At 38.5% G+C, this 18,030-nt stretch overlaps 1 protein-coding gene across 2 annotated transcripts; it reads right to left on the bottom strand.

The window, feature by feature from the left end:
• Window positions 1–4,868: 4,868 nt before the first annotated feature.
• LOC100923904 (retinol dehydrogenase 12) lies at window positions 4,869–16,928 on the bottom strand. Of its 2 annotated transcripts, XR_001121037.2 has the most exons (8): window positions 16,762–16,928; window positions 14,393–14,511; window positions 13,519–13,674; window positions 12,535–12,639; window positions 9,087–9,296; window positions 7,407–7,596; window positions 5,411–5,740; window positions 4,869–5,203 (listed from the first exon to the last, which is right to left on the bottom strand). XR_001121037.2 is itself a non-coding variant. In XM_003756371.3 (7 exons), the coding sequence occupies exons 1-7, from the start codon at window positions 16,827–16,829 to the stop codon at window positions 5,647–5,649; spliced, it is 942 nt and encodes a 313-aa protein (XP_003756419.2). In that variant the 5' UTR covers window positions 16,830–16,928; the 3' UTR covers window positions 4,872–5,646. The 2 variants fall into 2 exon arrangements, 1 of the variants encoding a protein (XP_003756419.2); XM_003756371.3 differs by having other exon boundaries at window positions 4,872–5,740.
• Window positions 16,929–18,030: the final 1,102 nt, after the last annotated feature.

Here is an 18,030-nt window from a genome sequence, read left to right as displayed (position 1 = left end):
TGATAATAAAGTTAACAATTATGAAGAATTTTAAGGTTTGCAAAATGCTTTACAAATGTCTCATTTTATCCTCACAACAAACCTGTGAAGTAGGTGTTTTCCACTTTACAGTTAAGGAAAATGAAGTTATGTCTGAGGCAGGATTTGAATTCAAGTCCAGCTCTCTCTCCACTGTTACCTCACTGTCCTATTATTCTCATTTACATCCAAACAAACTGGACTGCTAAGTTATTGCTGCTCTCTTTCTGCCCCCATGCATTCATATAAACTCCTCCAGAGACCTGGAATGCAGTCATTCCGCATGTCTACCCACTGAAAGCCTTTCTTTTTCTTTCAAGAGTCAAGTAAGATTGACATGTTTGGCCATCTTTGGGGGCCTCTGTGAAGCATTTCTTGTGTCTCATCAACTGAAAGTTTTCTTTCCTCATTAAGTGTTCTTAAGCCACTTTGTGTGAATCTCTCATTTGCTTCCATCATGCTCTATTTTGCATTATATTTTTGTAAGTAATTTTCATCTTCTGCTATAAGTCTTTACCCCGTATACTTTCTTAATAAGTTCTTATTTATAATTATACACTTCTATGCTTACATACAGTTTATGTACATGTTGTCTCCCCTCATGGAATGTAAGCAACTTGAGGTCAGGTACTATTATTTGTGTATTTGTAACTGATGCTTATCACAGAGTCTGGCCCACAGTAATCATTTAATAAATGCTTATTGATTGATTGACATCATATTCCTGCTAGTAAGTAGATTATGCAGTTTTAGCTTCATCAAAGGGTAGGTAATTCCAAAGTGCCACAGAGAAAAACACTGCCTCCTCCCATAGGACTAAGAAACGGGATGCGTGTGCCACTAAGCCAGGTGTACACGAAGACCTTACCTCACACACCATGCCTTGTACTTAGTAAACCCCTATTAAAATATTAACTTAGTTAAGAAATATTTCCTTTGTATACTTGTTTGCTAGATGGCAGAATGAATAAAATTCAGGAAGACCTGAATTCAAATTGGTCTCTGTCACTTATTGTGTGACTTTATACAGATCTTCTAAAATTTGCTAAATCTGTTTTCTCAAATCTAAAAAAATAATGTTTTTTTTTAAATAAGGAGGATCATAATAGCACTTACCTCCCAGGATTGTTATGAGGATCAAATGTGATAATATTTTTTTAAATAATAGCTTTTTTATTTTTCAAAATACATGCAAAGATAGTTTTCAACATTCACCCTGCCAAAACCTTGTGTTCCATATTTTTTCCCTTCCTCCCCTTTTCCCCCCTCTCTTAGACAATAAGTAATACAATATAGGTTAAACATGTGCAGTTCTTCTAAACATATTTCCACATTTATCATGCTATACAAGAAAAATCAGATCAAAAAGGGAAAAAAAAAAAAGAGAGGAAAAAAAAAACTAGCAAACAAACAACAGCAGCAACAAAAAAAGATGAGATTACATGTTGTGATCTACATTCAGTCCTCATATTCCTCTTTCTGGAAGCAGATGACTCTCTCTATCACAAGTCTACTGGAAGTGGCCTGAATCACCTCAATGTTGAAAAGAGCCAAGTCCATCAGGATTGATCATAGCATAATCTTCTTGTTGGTGTGTACAATATTCTCTTGGTTCTGCTCATTTCACTTAGCATCAGTTCATTTAAGTCTCTCCAGGACTCTGAAATCATTCTGATTATTCTTTATAGAATAATAATATTCCATAATATTCATATACCATAGCTTAAGTCATTTGGGCATCCAGTTTCTAATTCCTTGCCACTACAAAAAGGGCTGCTACAAATATTTTTGCACACATAGGTCCATTTCCCTTTTTTATGATCTCTTTGGGACGCTGCTGGATCAAAGATTATGCACCATTTGATAGACCTTTGGGTGTAGTTCCAAATTGTTCTCCAAAATGGTTGGATCAACTCATAACTCCACCAACAATGTATTAGTGTCCCAGCTTCCCACATCCCCTCCAAAATTTATCATTACAAGATAATATTTGTAAAGTGTTTAGCATGTACCTGGCACGTAAGTAGGTGTTTGATAAAAGCTTCTTTCCCTTCTCCCTTTCCTTTCCTTTTCTGATTCTGTATTTTTTTTCCTTTCAATTTTGTTTTTTCTTCAGTTTTCTAAAGAAAGTTCCTCTGGGAAAATTCTAACCTTGTCTCACTTGAACTTAAAGGAAAAGAATATTTTACTCAGTTCTGAATATCCAGAGACAACAGCATCTCCCATGAAAGCAGATGTGATCCTATGAAACAGACAGAAAAGAAAAATATGTGGAGTAAAGGAAGAGCTGGAATTGTTTCCTTAGCACCTGGATATTTTTCTCTTAGTTCCTCATAATTGGTGGTGGTATTTGGAGTCCTGTCTATGGCACTTAGAGATGGACTAAAAAACAGTATCTGTGATTATATTCACCTATGAAGAAGAAAGATCCACAGATTGGGCATCTCAGGGCATCAATATCAGCAGAGTAATTTGGGCACTTCTCTTCTAGAAAGACTACTTGAGATGAAGACTGGCACTCTATTCTTTGGGAAGGGGACAGTCTCTTCTCCCCTGCCCAGGCAATATTCTGACCAAACAGGCTGTGTCTCAGTTAGGATTTCAAGTTGAGTCTTCCAGAAGAAAACTGGAGACAGGATGGGCAATGTAGGGGCTTTGTATAATATGGAAATGGAAAATATTGGCAACCTTGGTTTTCTAGAGATTGGAGCTATATGATGAAATGGAATTGAGCAACGTATCTTCTCACTGTAATTTTAAGGCTTAGACTTCTGTGTGAAAGGTGGAGCCTCTTCGAAGAGGAAAATTTCTCCACCAAAGAACCTACCTATGGTTCCTAAAGCACCAGGATGTACATTTACCAGTAGCTAATCATTTCTGGATCTAAAATCCTTTAATGTTTGAATTTCAGGTGTACACAATACTCATTTCTGGGTAAACTTCTTTCTCTGAAAAACCACCCACAGTTGGTTCTTTTCAACAATGAAGTGATTCAAGCCAATTCCAATAGACTTGTTAGGGAAAGAGCCATCTGTACACAGAGAGAGGACTGAGTGTGGGAACTGAGTATGGATCATAACATAGTATTTTTCCTTTTGTTGTTACTGTTGTTTTCTTGATATTTTTTCTCTTAATTTTTTTCCTTTTTGATCTGATGTTTCTTAGGCAGAATGATAAAAGTGGAAATACATTTAGAAGAATTATACAGGTTTGACCTATGTTGGATTGCTTGCTGTCTGGGTGGCCAGAGGAGGGAAGAGAGAGAGAAGTTTGGAACATAAGGTTTTGTAAGGGTGAATGTTGAAAACAATCTTTGTATATATTTTGAAAAATAAAAAGCTATTAGCATTTTTTAAAAAAGAAAAAAAAACATCTACCTTCCTCAAGACAGAGAGTCATAACTTCAGAAAATCAAAGGAGCTTGGAAGTTAATCAGATAGTATCTCTACAACTGTCCCAAAGTATACTCTTTTCTTTATGCGTTCTCTATTTTCTTTCTGCTCTTAAATTTTGTTCCCAGGTTCTACCTTAATCCTAGAACTCCATTAAATTCTAGACATCTTCTGTCCAGGTCTGCCTGTGCTTTGTTCATCATCATTTCTTACCAGCTCTGCCTCCAATCCAACGCTTCTGTTCTTCCCTTTCCCTTTTTCTTGTCTTCCCTTATCCCTACACAACTATTTCTAGTACACTTAGCCCATATCAAAGGTTCCCTTGATCTGAGCAAATCCTGAGCAAAATCATCACATCCTGATCTAGCTAATCCTCATCCTGTTATGGGGAATGCCCAATCTTCTCTTTTATAGGACAAGAGGTTCTAAAGAACTCCCAATGGCATTTTAGCAGAGGAACCAAATCACTTTCATGGGCAGGGATATGCTATTACAAGATGTCCAAGGAATTGTCTCTAGGTTGGAGTCAGGACAATGTGGCTTCCTTTTAGTACTTGGCTGATCATCTGGATTATTATGAAGGTCTAGAAAAATACTAATTCGGAAGTTTGTGGCCTCTAGATTCTCAGATCCAGTCTTCCCAGAATAATATGATTGGCCTTATGGGGTTATAACCTTTATATAACCCTTATGGGGTTATAGCATCTCATTTCTAACCTCTTGTCTATAGAAGTAGGAAGATAGGGATCAGGTCAGATTTGAACCTGAGCCATCATGAAATTTTAGATAATCGAAATTAGGGAAATATCTGCATTTGACTGTCTTACAGCTGTTCTACTAAGTAACCTGTGCTATCTAACCAAATTCTCTGGTCTTACTCTGTAGGAGAGAGCAATAGCTGTGTGATTTAGGTCACTGCCAACATGGTTCATACTCTGAATCATCAATCATTAAGGCTTTACAGGACCTCAAAGATCTACAGATGATGAGAGGGCACTAGTGTGGATCTCTACATACACCAGTTCCCCTGGGAGCCTATGGGCTCCCTGTTGTAATCATGTTAAGAATAGTGGGGGAATTAGTTTTCAAGTCCTGACTCTGAAACATGCTATCTAACTCCAGGCAAGTCACTTCTCAGTGTCCCCAGTCAACTCCCAAAATTACAGATAGCAAAGCAAATATTGAGTCTGCACTGATGGAGGGAGTTATTTTCCTTATAACTCTATCAGGGGTCCTCAAACTACGGCCACGGGCCAGATGCAGCAGCTGAAGACGTTTATCCCCCTCACCCAGGGCTATGAAGTTTCTTTATTTAAAGGCCCACAAAACAAAGTTTTTGTTTTTACTATAGTCCAGTCCTCCAACAGTCTGAGGGAAAGTGAACTGGCCCCCTATTTAAAAAGTTTGAGGACCCTTGCGTCTAGATGGATGAAATCACAGCTTTAAGGGCAAAATAAAAAGAAAGGTGTAGGTTATATGTAAGGCCATAAATGAAGTCAGAATTATTAAACTCCCCATAACAACTTCTTTTCCATGATCTTATGATTCTGAGAGCAACAGCAACAGAAAAGCAGAGATGAAGAATTTATTTGGTCTTTATTTTCTCCAAAAAATTAAGGAGAACAAACAAACAAAAAAATTACCAAAGGAAACTGTTCCCATGCTTAGAGATGAGAAAGACTGTCTTTACAGCAGCAAAGCAAGGTGGCTCAGAGGAAGCGGCCAAAGGAGAGTCCAGATTTAGGGAGGATTTTCCAGAGGGTGTCCTGACATCATTGACAAAGATTGGTTTTCTAAAGATAAGAAGGATTGGTCATGGTAACTCTAGGCCCTTTTCAATTTATCTGAGGTCAAATAAAAAATGGAAGACTAACCAGCTGGAACCAGGTATGATGATGGGTAAAGCAATGTTAGCTTCCTCAGAAGCCTTTCAATGCTGCCATTTGTGAGTTGGGGCCTGCCCTTTAGGCTTAAGCCAACAATGCACATGCACTACTCACCATACTCTTTGGTAAGAAGATTGTGTAAGTGTGAATATCTATCCAAATGATCCAAGCTGGTAGGAGGACAAAAGGAGGACAAGGTTCTCAGACAGGTAATGGAGACAAAATACAGGCGGAATGTGTCCACAGGCAGCAGCTGATCCTTCCGTGTGTCTTCTCCTTTGGCTTTATGGGCTCAGTTAGTCCAGGCTAAGAGTATAAAGTCACCTCTCTTCTGCCACCATGTATTTCCACTAGATGCCCAGGAGTTCACAGCTGACCTCCCATAAGCGCTTGGCCGTTTTGTTGTTGCGACCCTTTGGGGACACCCATGCTGTCCTGCAATCACTGGTTAAGAGAGGAAGATGTTTAGAATATAGGAGAGAAGTGTGGAGGTCCAGCTTCTGGAGCCCAAGCCAGACAAATGTCCTATGAGATTTCCATTTTCTATGTCCTTGATGGAGAGTGCTGTTCTTGGCAAGGCAATTGCTATTAGAATGAACCTGAAAGAACAGTGGCTCTGGATTCGTAAAACCTTTCTTTTAGTACTTGGCTGAATGATTAGACACTTGTCTGGCTTATTATGAAGGTCTAGAAATTTAGAAGTTTGTGGTCTCTAGTTTGTCAGATCTGATCTTCCCAGAATGATACAGCAGATGTCCTTCAAGGTTCCTTTTGGTCCTAGATCTAAGCTGTTATAACTGACCTTCATTCAGTGCTTTGTATTAGGCTGGATTAAACAATTTAGGAAAGAAACTAATAGGGGATTCCAAGATTGAAGAGGGGAAGGACAAAGAGGATCTGGACTTTCCATCATATACTTTTGGAAACATGAACTGGCACTTAGCATAGGATGAGGTGAGTGACATTACCCATCCTACAGAAGGAGAAAAGCATGGGGATTCTGGTCTAATTTCAAATTTGTAGAATTTGAAATTTGTAAATATTGCCCTTAATTATGGAGCAGCTATGTGAGGCAATGGAAAGAGTGCAAAGTCCAGCATAAGAATTCAAATTTGACCTCAGACACTTACCAGCTGTGTGACCCTGAACAAATCACTTAACCCTTTTTGCTTCAGTTTTCTCATTTATAAAATAAGCTAGAGAAGGAAATGGCAGATTACTCCAGTAATTTTGCCAAGAAAGTCCCAAATGGACTCATGAAGAGTTGGACCCGACTAAAACATGACTAAATCATAAACAACAAATCTGTTACTTTTATGCAAACTTTCTTGATTTCTGCTTCTCAATTACCATTTTTAACAAGTATCGAGGAGTAAAAGAGCAGGAAGAAGCAAAATTATAGTTATAACACATCCACTTCCTGGCACCTGTTAGCAAGCCACAAGGCTGAGCAACAAAGATGAACACCCATAAAAGAACTTCATTCTGTGAACTATTCATACTTCCAATTTTTTTTTTTTAGAGAATAACAGCATAATGTTTGTCCCAACCCCTAGCTACCAGCCCAACACTGGGCTCTCCTTTTCACTACTAGTACTAGAAGGAACCTTCAGTGTGGGAAATGATTAATTTAGACCCCTAATTTATTTTCAATTAGTATTATTTAGTTGAGTTTGAGGGCAATGATTATTTCTGTTGTACTTGTCTACTGATATGCAGTTAGTCCATCTAGTGAATCCACTTGTGTTTTGTGTTTTCTGTATCATTTGCGGATCAAACACTATAAAACTAAGGCTTTAAAGAAAGGAAGCATCTCAGATTGTGAGGAAGATCAAAGGTCTTCTTCATTAGAGGGGGCCATGGACCTTTTAATAAAGAACTATTGACTTAGAGTTCTACTTTTATTGTAGATGGGACAATTTTGGACCCCACACTAGTTCCATACTAAAAAAGACAAATGACTTGTCTCACATAAGTATTAACAAATGGCTGAGCTCCTGTGACATGAAATCTAGTATTCTTTCCGCTGTGCCAAAGACCTATCATTTCTTCTCCAGAGTTTAGAGACTTCATTTTTTCCATACAAACAGAGAATCAGGCTAATACCCACCTGAAATATCTGCCACTCTGAGACTCAATACCCTCAGCCAAAGCACAGTGGAGGCTGGTTTGAGCTCCTTGTTGAGTTGACTTCACAAAAGGGGTAAACAGACGCCACAGCAAACACATGAGGAATGAGTGACGCATCAATTCAGATTGGACAATACCTGGGTGGACTGCATATGTGGTGACACCAGTTCCTATGACACAAAAGGAGAAGGATTTGCAGAATAAGTACCTATAGCTCCCACTTGAATTATGGCAGGGTTTGATAGAAGCCGTCTCCCATCAGATATAACCTGATAAATAATCTCTTCCTTCCACCAGATAGAATCACTGGCTCTGTCCTACAATCAATTGGAATGCAGATGGTAGGGTTGATGGAAGTAGATCTGAGTGTAAATCCAGCCTCAGACACTTATTAGCTGTGTGGGGAAATCACTTAATCCGGTTTTTCTGTTTTCACAATGGGGATAATAGTAGCATTTCTCAGATTTTTTGTAAGGATTAAATGAGGTAATATTTATAAATCCCTTAGTTAGCATGGTACCTGGCACATAGAAGGAACTTAATAAATGCTTGTTCTCTTTCTCAAAACCTAAAGAAAGTCAGTAGAATTTTCTCAAACTTTACAGAATCTTAGCATTTTAGGCTTAAAAAGCAACTGTAGAGATCATATAACATCCAGATCTTTCATTTTACAAATAAGGAAACTAAGACCCACAGACTTTTATTGTCTTGTGAAAGTTCACAGAGTTAGTAAGTGGTCAAGACAGGACTTCACTGCATGTTTCCAGTATATTTTTCCTTAGATCACTCCAAGCCTACAGCTCTATTTATTCTTACATATATTAGATTTTAAGCTCTTTGAGAGCAAGGACTATCTTCTGTTGTTGTATTTGGAGTCAAGAAGACAGATTAAAATCCTGCTACTGACACTAGCAATGGAATTTAGAGAAAATCACTTAACCTCTGAGTATCAAAATAGAAACACTATGCCTATAATACATCAGAAAATTGTTTTAAGTTTCCAGTGAGATAATGTACATAAAGTGTTTTCCAAATTTTAAAGCATTATCACTATATAAATATCAGGTTGTAGTAGTAGTAGTAAAAATAGTAGTAGCAGTACTAGTAGTAGTAATAGTATTAGTAGTAATAATAGACGTAATAATAATAGAAAAAATAGTAGTAGTAATAATAGAGTAGTTCTCACAGTAGTCATAGTAGTTGTAGTAGTTATAGTAGTAGTAATAATAGCAGTAGTACTAGTAATTGTACTTAGGCCCAGTATTTAACACATATTCGAGGAAATTTCTTGTTTGTTTTTTTCTTTTCTTTTCTTTTTTCTTGAGCATTGGGATAAAGTGAGGATAACATGGGGAGGATTGTTCTGGGAGAGTAGGGCAGCATTGGAATGAGGAGCTCTCATTGTTGAGGGTCTTTATTATTTTCTGATCCTTACTCCCACTATTTTTCCTTAAATTTAAATCTGTGCCCTGTACCCCCATTTCTTGGCTCCAAGATTCACCTTTATTTTTTCTCCTGAGGCAATTGGGGTTAAGTGATTTGCCCCAGGGTCACACAGCCAGGAAGTGTTAAGTGTCTGAGACTAGATTTGAACTCAGGTCCTCCTGACTTCAGGGCTGGTTCTCCATCCACTGCACCACTTAGCTGCCCCAAAACTCACCTCTTAGCCGATAAGCCAATTCACGGGTAAAAAGCACATTGGCCAGCTTGCTGTGGCAATAAGCAAAGGCACGATTGTAATATTTTTCCCCTTGCAGGTCACGGAAGTAAATGCTACCAAAATGATGAATCACGGAAGATAAGTTCACTATACGGGATGGAGCTGACTCTTTTAGCCTCTCCAAGAGCAGGTGAGTCAGAAGAAAGTGACCTGTGAGCAGAATAGAGGGTTAGAATGATGAAGAAAACTATGAAAATAAAAGCAACTGTCCAAAAACAGGAAATAAGAGGAAGTGACTATCTCTACTTTAGAATGAAAAAAATGCTGAACATTGAGCCAGGAGAGAACCAGGTTCAAATCCTGGCTCTGACATTTATCAATTATACAATCTCCCTGCCTCAAGTCCAAGGTAGGCTGGAACTAACTTGAACTAGTTATTAAATTTTCAGTATGAGCACTTAAACCTCAAATCAGAAAACACAGTTTAAAGTTAAATGGATACACTTAAACATTTTGTTTTGTTTTGTTTTCCTGAAGAACTGGTTGTTAAACATTTATCAACAAACCTTTGAGTCATATTTCTCCTCACTCTGCTCTATCCTTCACACAGCTGCCAAAATGATTTTTCTTAAGCCTGATAGTCTGACCATGTCATTCCTTAACTTAATACACTTTAATGCCTTCCTATTGTTTTAAGGACAAAATACAAATCCATGAATAACTTACAGAATCCTTAACAATCTGCCCCAACCCATCTTCCTAATTTCATTATGTTTTCTGTTCCTCATATCCTGCAGTCCAGCTAATCTGATTTTCTCTCTTTTCCTCATCTCGTCTCCAAGCCTTTGCATTGGCAAGTTCTCATGCTTAGAATGCCCTCACTACTCATCTCTGCTTCATATAATCCTTATTCCTTCAAGTTTCAACTTAAACCCCATCTTCCACTTGAAACCTTCCTGATTCCCCCAAATCTTCCCCCTCTCTCCATAATCATTCATTTTTAATTCATACTATGTTTGTACATACTTACATGGTCCATAATAACAAGAATTTGCATGGTAATTAGCAACTATTAGGCACTTAATAAATGCTTGTATGTATGCTTTGGTATGATCTTTCCAGTTTTATTACACATTACTACCTTGATTGCTGTTTCCCAATTCCATACTTTTGTGCTAGCTATCCCCTATGCCTGGAACACACTCCCTCCTCACCACCACCATCTCTTAAATCTCTAGACTATATTCTACATGAAAATTTTATTTATTTTCACTCCTACCCATTCTCTCTCCCTCCCCCTAGCTGTTAGTGCCTTTATATCTATTTATATATAATTATGTATTATTTCTTCCAGCTGAAACCCATTTTATTTTTATCTGTGTATCTCAATCACTTAATACTAACCCATCCCTGGCAAACAGTAAGTACTTAATAAATGTTTATTGATTGATTGATTAATTAGTTGAAGCCACTTCAACCTGAGCCCAAATTTCCTTATCTATAAAATGGGGGCGATACTATTTTCAGTAACTATCTCATAAGGTATTGTGAAGAAATCATTCTTGCTACTCTGACCCACTATGGTTTTTTGCAAGGTAATTAGGGTTAAATGACTTCACAGGATCATATAGATAAGTATCAAGGATCTGAGGCTGGCCTTGAACTCAGGTCCTCCTGACTCCAGGGCTATTGAATGAATGAATGAAGCTATCTCAACTCTGCCCCATTAAGAGATGAGATTAGAAAATGAGTCCATAAGGGAATTTTTACCACATATACCACAGTCTCTCCCTTTTCCTCAAATTTATGAACAAAGGGAAGGACGGGCAATTTCTTTATTTTTCTTGCCTCTCTTGATAATTCCAGTCTCTGCTCCTGCCCACTTAGGAGCAGAGAACACTAATAGCCTTTGCTATTAGGCCATGATTACATCTATGTGGATCCAAGCCATAGGCAAGAAGGAGAAAAGAGGGCAGAGGTCACAAAGGCCTTGGAGGACTAACAGACTGAGAATTGGAAGTGATCTGGGATACCATCCAGTTCAACCCCCTCATAAAGAAATAGGGCCAGAGGCTTGCCTGAGTCCACATAGGTAACAAGTACAAACTGTCAAGTCACTCTTCGTGACCCCATTTGGGGTTTTCTTGTCAGAGATAATAGATTGATTGGCCATTTCCTTGACCAGCTCACTTGAAGAAACCAATACAAACAATACCAGGATTAAACGACTTATCCAGAATCACATAGCCAGTGTCTGAGGCCAGATGTCACCTCAGGAAGATGAATCTTCCTGATTCTAGACATGGCTCTCTATCCACTGCACCATCTGCTGCCCCATCAGATAACATGACTGGGGTTTAAGCCTAAGGACCCTCTCTCCAAATCTAACACTCTTTCCAGGAGTTTCCCCACTGCTATTAGCACAATAGCCTTCACTTCTTTTCCCATTTGGCTTTTCAAGCTGTGAGTGCTCCCCAATTTTCTCAAGCTTTGAGTCTCTCTCTAGTGCCTCTGCCTGATTCTTTTAGCCACTCTTTTCCCAGACCTGACCTTGCTCAATATGTCCTGTTCTAGAGCCACCCCTGCACTAGACCGAGACCATTCACCCCAGTATCTCCTGAAGTTCTGGTTTATATGGGAAGAAAATTCCATTTTAAATGAGAGATCAGGGAAGAGAGATGAATCAGCACTAATGCATCTGCTTGATATCAGTATGTCCAATATTGTGCCCCTGGTTCAATCTGCCATATCCTGGTTTGGGGGCATCCCCATATGAAGAACAGGAAGGGACATTAAGGAGTTCACAGTTGGGCTGAGGGCTCACAGATGCTTCTAACCAGAGCTATCCTGAGGCCACAAAAAGTAGCAACCATATTCTTCTAATTCTGGTAATTAATTGGTAGAACAGACATGTTGGGGAGTTGCCCCCTGATAATTTGTATTGCGTATGGAACAGTTATTGAATGAGTACTAAAAATGAGTAGAATATCAGTGTGATGATGAGGGAGAATGATTTAGAGAATGACATTAATGTATGGAAAATAATGCCTTTTTGAAGATCATGTGAAGATCCCTGGGCAGTCTGAAGGTAATTTGTCTTGGTGTATTCCCCAGGTTTGTCCCTAGGATGAATCTTAATTTGTAGGATCATGGAAAGAGTGACAATTACTCCCTGTCTGTGTGTTCAATATGTAAAACTGCTCATTTGTGCTAATAAGAATGTTCTGTGTGTCCCAGAGCAAGAGTTTGGGGGCAAGAGTTCTGCCAGATGTTATATCAGGTTATCATGGTTCTAAACCTTTAGTATTGTCCATACAAGAGAAGAGAATACTGTGGAACCCTAAATTCGGGCTAGATATTCCTAAATCAAAGGAAGGTGACATAAATGGCTTCATTCTCTGGAAGTGAGACTGAGAAGAGGAAGAGCATGAATGGGTAAACTACTTACCCAAGTGGTTGACTCCAAACTGGGTCTCAAAGCCATCTACTGTTTTGGAGTAGGGACACATCATCACCCCTGCATTGTTAATCAGTATGTGGAGCTGCTTTTCCTCTGGCAAAACACAACAAAAATAGAATGAGCTTGTCACAGTCCTAATTATTAAGATCCTGGGTACCTGCCCTGGGCCTTTATTCATGATTGCACCTAGCGGATTCACTCAATCCAATCCAATCTAATCCAATAAACATTAAGGACCCACTATGTGCCAGGCACTATGCTAAGTCCTAGATATGATAATAAGTTTGATAATAATAATTAATGTATATTAATATAATTATTTATTATTTAAATTGTTTTAAAATTAAGATAATAAAAAGAAAAACAATCCCTGCCCTCAAGGAGCTTACCATCTAATTGCATCTAATACACAATGGAAAGCATGAAAGTGTGCATGTTGGCAGTTACAAACATTATGTATAACCTTCCCAACAGAAACCAAGTGCACATCCTGTAGGGTGCACTTCCATCTAGGATGGTGTTCCATCCTAAGCTTCTAAATATCTTTCTAAATGGCAGGCAAAAGCTGCTTATCCATCTTCCATGACTCCAAAGTGTGGTACCAGCTGATACGCCCTACCTAGTGTGCCGATGGCCACAAAATGTCGTTGGCTCACTGACCATCAAACAATAAAGGACAATGTAGGGATTCTGCAATGTTGGTTCCACACCTTGATGTTATAATTCAAGCCCTGGCAAGGAGCCTAGCACTTCCCATCTTCTCATAGCTGAGACTAGAGGAAAATAAGTGCCCCACCCAATTTGTCTAGCTGCCCTTCCCTTTGCTTCCTTCCAGTCCCTGTCCTGCAGGTTCTTGTAGCAGAACCAGTTGGTTGGGGTCTGTGATGCTGATGCAAGGAGAAGCTCTCTAGGTGGAGAAGCCACTCCTACAACCTGTATTCTTTCTTCTCTACCTTCCCTGCTCCCCATCACCTGCAAGGAATCCTTCCGCAAAGGCTCGGATTGACTTGGTGTCAGACAAGTCCAGCTTCCTGACGAACACCTGCTGGTTCTTTGTTGCAGCCCGGATCTCACTTGCTGCCGACTCTCCCTTCAGTACATCCCGGCAGGCAATATATACTCTGGCTCCTGGGCAAAGGAAAGAGGAAAAGAACCAGTTACTTGTGTCTCTGGGTTCAAATTCATGCATGAGATTTGGAAGGTAACCAATGAGGAGGTATCTGGAGCTGAGCACTTTCTAGAAAATAAGTGGGCTACATTCTTCAACACAATAGTGACAATTTTCGAATTTTCAGGAACTTGTGCACTCAGAGCTGTTAACCTAAGTGTGATTCCAGGATATATTCCCTTGTATGTGGCATTAATGAGATGGAGAGAAAAAATGCACAGATGTTGAATGTATGCATTCAGTTTTTCTAATAAAAGATAGTAACACTTTATAGATATATTAATAATTATATCTGTCACATAGTAAGAAGAGGCAACAGGGAAAGAGGTTTACAATGTGACTCAAGTCCAGTGTTTGAAATGTTAAGTCTGTGGAATTTGAACTAAAAATTATTTAATGGTGCCATAAAGCAGTAAATAATTATCAAGAATTTGATAAGAAATATGTCAAATTACCCTGGGAATTCACAATACATGTTTTTGGTTGAAAGGGTCTTGCAATACAAAAATGTTGAGAACCACTCATTTAGTTCAGGCCCTTATATCTTACTAATGAGGATACTTGCTAAAGATGTTCTTGAACTCCTGGCCACATGCCTAAAACTGGAGAACTAACAGTAAAGACAGGTGAAATGGGACAAATTGGATGACAGTATCAGGAAGAAAAACATGGGCTTACCTCTCCGAGCAAGCTCTTTGGCCGTCTCCTTCCCAATGCCCGTGTTGGCTCCAGTGACCACAACTACCTTTCCAGGAAGCTGCACAGTTGATGTGCAAACTCCACCAGCAAAATACTTTCTATAGATACACAGAAAAGGTTATTAAAACTCATTTTCTTTCCCAATTCCTATCTGACTTGCATAAGAAATGATTACAGATTTTTTCCATTCTTTCTCTATGCAATTTGAAGACATGGAGAACATGCTCCTTAACCTTAATTTTTTTTTGAGGTCAACAGATTATTTTTGGCTTAGGGAGGCAATCCGATAGAATTCCCTGTTAGAAGGTGATGTATGCCTGTGAGCAAGGGATAATCATCTGGGCAAAGAGGATAAAAAGGCTTTGTTTTGATTTGTTTTGTGCGTATTTTTCTTTTGCTATTGTTCCTGTATTTGAATGCTTACTTATTTTTTAAAATTTTAAGCCAAATCAGAAGAAAGTTTCCTTAATAGCAACAAAGACTGTGAAAACTCAAAAACAATCCATGAGGTAGCAGAGGACATAGAGTCACAGGAACTTAAAAGTTCAAAGTGATCTTAAAGGACATATGGCCAGGAATACCCTCTATAAGATCTCTGCGATATTTACAAGTTTGTTTTAATGGGTCCTTTAAAAGTAGGTTCCTTACTTTACAATACCCTATAAATAATACACATCATACTAAGTATAATATGCTTTTAACAAGACTTAATTTATATGGAATATTACTGTTCTGTAAGAAATGACCAACAGGATGATTTCAGAAAGGCCTGGAGAGACTTACACGAACTGATGCTGAGAGAAATGAGCAGGACCAGGAGATCATTATATACTTCAACAACAATACTAGATGATGACTAGTCCTGATGGATCAGGCCATCCTCAGCAACAAGATCAACCAAATCATTTCTAATGGAGCAGTAATGAACTGAACTAACTATACCCAGAAAAAGAACTCTGGGAGATGACTAAAAACCATTACATTGAATTCCCAGTCCCTATATTTATACCCACCTGCATCTTTGATTTCCTTCACAAGCTAATTGTACAATAATTCAGAGTCTGATTCTTTTTGTACAGCAAAATAATGTTTTGGTCATGTATACTTATTGTGTATCTAAGTTATATTTTAATATATTTAACATCTACTGGTCATCCTGCCATTTAGGGAGGGTGGGGGTAAGAGGTGAAAAATTGGAACAAGAGGTTTGGCAATTGTTAATGCTGTAAAGTTACCCATGTATATATCCTGTAAATTAAAGGCTATTAAATAAAAAAAAAAAAAAAAAAAAAAACAAGACTTAATTTAAAAACTAGTCTCTGGACAAATTCTGAGCAGACGCTGGTCATCTGCTATAGGAATACTCAGCTCCAGTCACCTCTCTACATCTCCATAGGTATAGGAAGAGCCATCTGAGGTACAATGCTGCTCTTCTATTACAGTAGTAATCCCAGCACTTAACACTTGTTAACAACAGAACAAAACTCTCAAGTCTAGAGCTCTTCCTTACTACCCATAGCTGCCAACTCATGATTTGAATGAAAGAGGAGTAACACGGACCTAAGGGGATGTGGCTGTTCTTCCGAATTTTCAATTATTGACAATTCTCAGATTTTCCTTAGCAATTCTTGACATTTACAAAAATCTAACCACAGAAATCACAAAACAGAATGAGAAACGAAGTCTGTAAAGTATGAGACTTTCAAAGGAAAAAAGTTTATTCATTTATTTCCCAGAATTCCCCTAAGCATTAATTAATTAATCCCTCAGCACTCATGACCCATGTCATTCCATAATGCCATCTGGACTAGAAATGTTTAGTAGACAAGGAGGCCGCCATATCTTAAGAATAATCAATACAGTTAGATTCCAATAGCAAGTTATCTACTCACACTTCCTACCAATCCCCAAAGGATTCAAAATCACCCATCCTCTGGAGGGACATGTAGAGCTGGTAATCATAACTGAATGTGAATGAGATGTGCTCTCCCATAAAACAGAAGTGAATAGCAGAGTGGATTAAAAAAACAGAACCCTACAATACGTTGTTTACAAGAAACCCATTTGACACAGAGAGACACTAGTAAAGGTAAAAGGCTGGAACAGAATTTATTTTGCTTCAGCTGAAGCAAAATCATCCTTCCTTCACAGCATGATCCACCTGGCAAACTGGCTTGACCTCCTTTCTCATCTTTCAGGGTGATAGCCATAACCACTGCCTTCCTGCTGTTCCTGCTCCCGCTCACTTCCCCCAGTCTGTCCCCATCACTTTTTCCTCTCTCAGCAGAAGTGTGTCCCTGATTCAGGAGTAAATAAAGTTTTTAATGAGCCAATGAATGAACACAGACCTGATGTAGGGAAATGCCATGTACAGGAAGGAAAGGAAGGAGGTGAGCAGCACGAAGATGCCTATCATTTTTCCAACCTGCTGCTCCTGCTGTTGTAACTCACTTCTCTCAGGTTCCTGGCCGTCAGCTTTCTCTGCTGCTCCCAAGCAGACTGGATCTGAGCCTGACTCAGAATCGGATTTAAATTTGTGAGCGGTGAGAGCATGGCCTGCTGGGAGATGTAGTCCAATTCTTAGATGTCGAAATGGGACTGATAGGGAGGGTCCAAACGTTCAGATTGTTAGGAAAGAGATTGTGGGGAAACCAGAGAAACTTCTTTGCAGCTCACTCTTCCCGTCACATTTACATCCCTAAGAAGGGTTTTCCCCCCTCTCTTCGGGTCTTGAATTGAAAAGTAACTCAAAAAAAAAAAAAAAAAAAACTTCAGATTGTTAATATTTATATAGGATTTACTATGTGCCAGGCACTTACTAAGTACAATTACCTCAATTGATCCTCACAAAAACCCTAAGAGATGTTAAATAGTATTTTTTTTCCCCACTTTGTAGATAAGGAAACTGAGGAAAGCAGAGTCACATAGATGGATTTGAATTCAGGTCTTCCTGATTCCAGGTCCAGTGCTCTATCTACAGCACCATCTAATAAATAGAGAAAACATTTAATAAGTCTTTATTATGTTCCAAGAACTGTGCTAATCATTGGTAATACAAATACAAACAAAAATTGCTTGTCTCCTCAAGGGATTTACAGTCTAATGGGGGGAGGACAACACAAAAAAAAGAGATGTTATTTGAAAAACAATAGAATAAAAACAGCTCTATATATTTATACATGAATTTTTCCTTAAAGGCCACAGAACTGGAAGAGACTCTAGGAGTTTTCTAGTCTAACTAATCTTTGAACAGACTCTCTTCTACACTATTTGAATAGTGATTGCTTTTCCTTTTCAGCATTTTCCTTTCCATCTTTATGCCTGGACTTCACTTCCTTGTCAGCTCTCTCTTAGAAAAGGATTAATTTCCTTTAAAGGTGGCCTCATTATATAGGATCTCCTTTGATCCTAAGGTTGCTGATGTTCTCACCCCTGCCAAAATTACTTTGTCTTTACTCCTCTGTGTGAACATTGTTTCCCTTAATAGAATTTAAACTTTTTAAAATAGTATTTTCTCCCAATTACATGTCAAGACATTTTTTAACATTCATTTTTACAAGATTTTGAGTCCCCAAATTTTTCTCCTTCTCTGCTCTCCCCTCTTGCTAAAATAGTAT

Source organism: Sarcophilus harrisii, chromosome 2 (genome assembly GCF_902635505.1).
Source record: "Sarcophilus harrisii chromosome 2, mSarHar1.11, whole genome shotgun sequence".
NCBI classification, from domain to species: domain Eukaryota; kingdom Metazoa; phylum Chordata; class Mammalia; order Dasyuromorphia; family Dasyuridae; genus Sarcophilus; species Sarcophilus harrisii.
The sequence above is the reverse complement of the archived record's forward strand: the minus strand, read 5'-3'. Positions and strand labels throughout refer to the sequence as shown.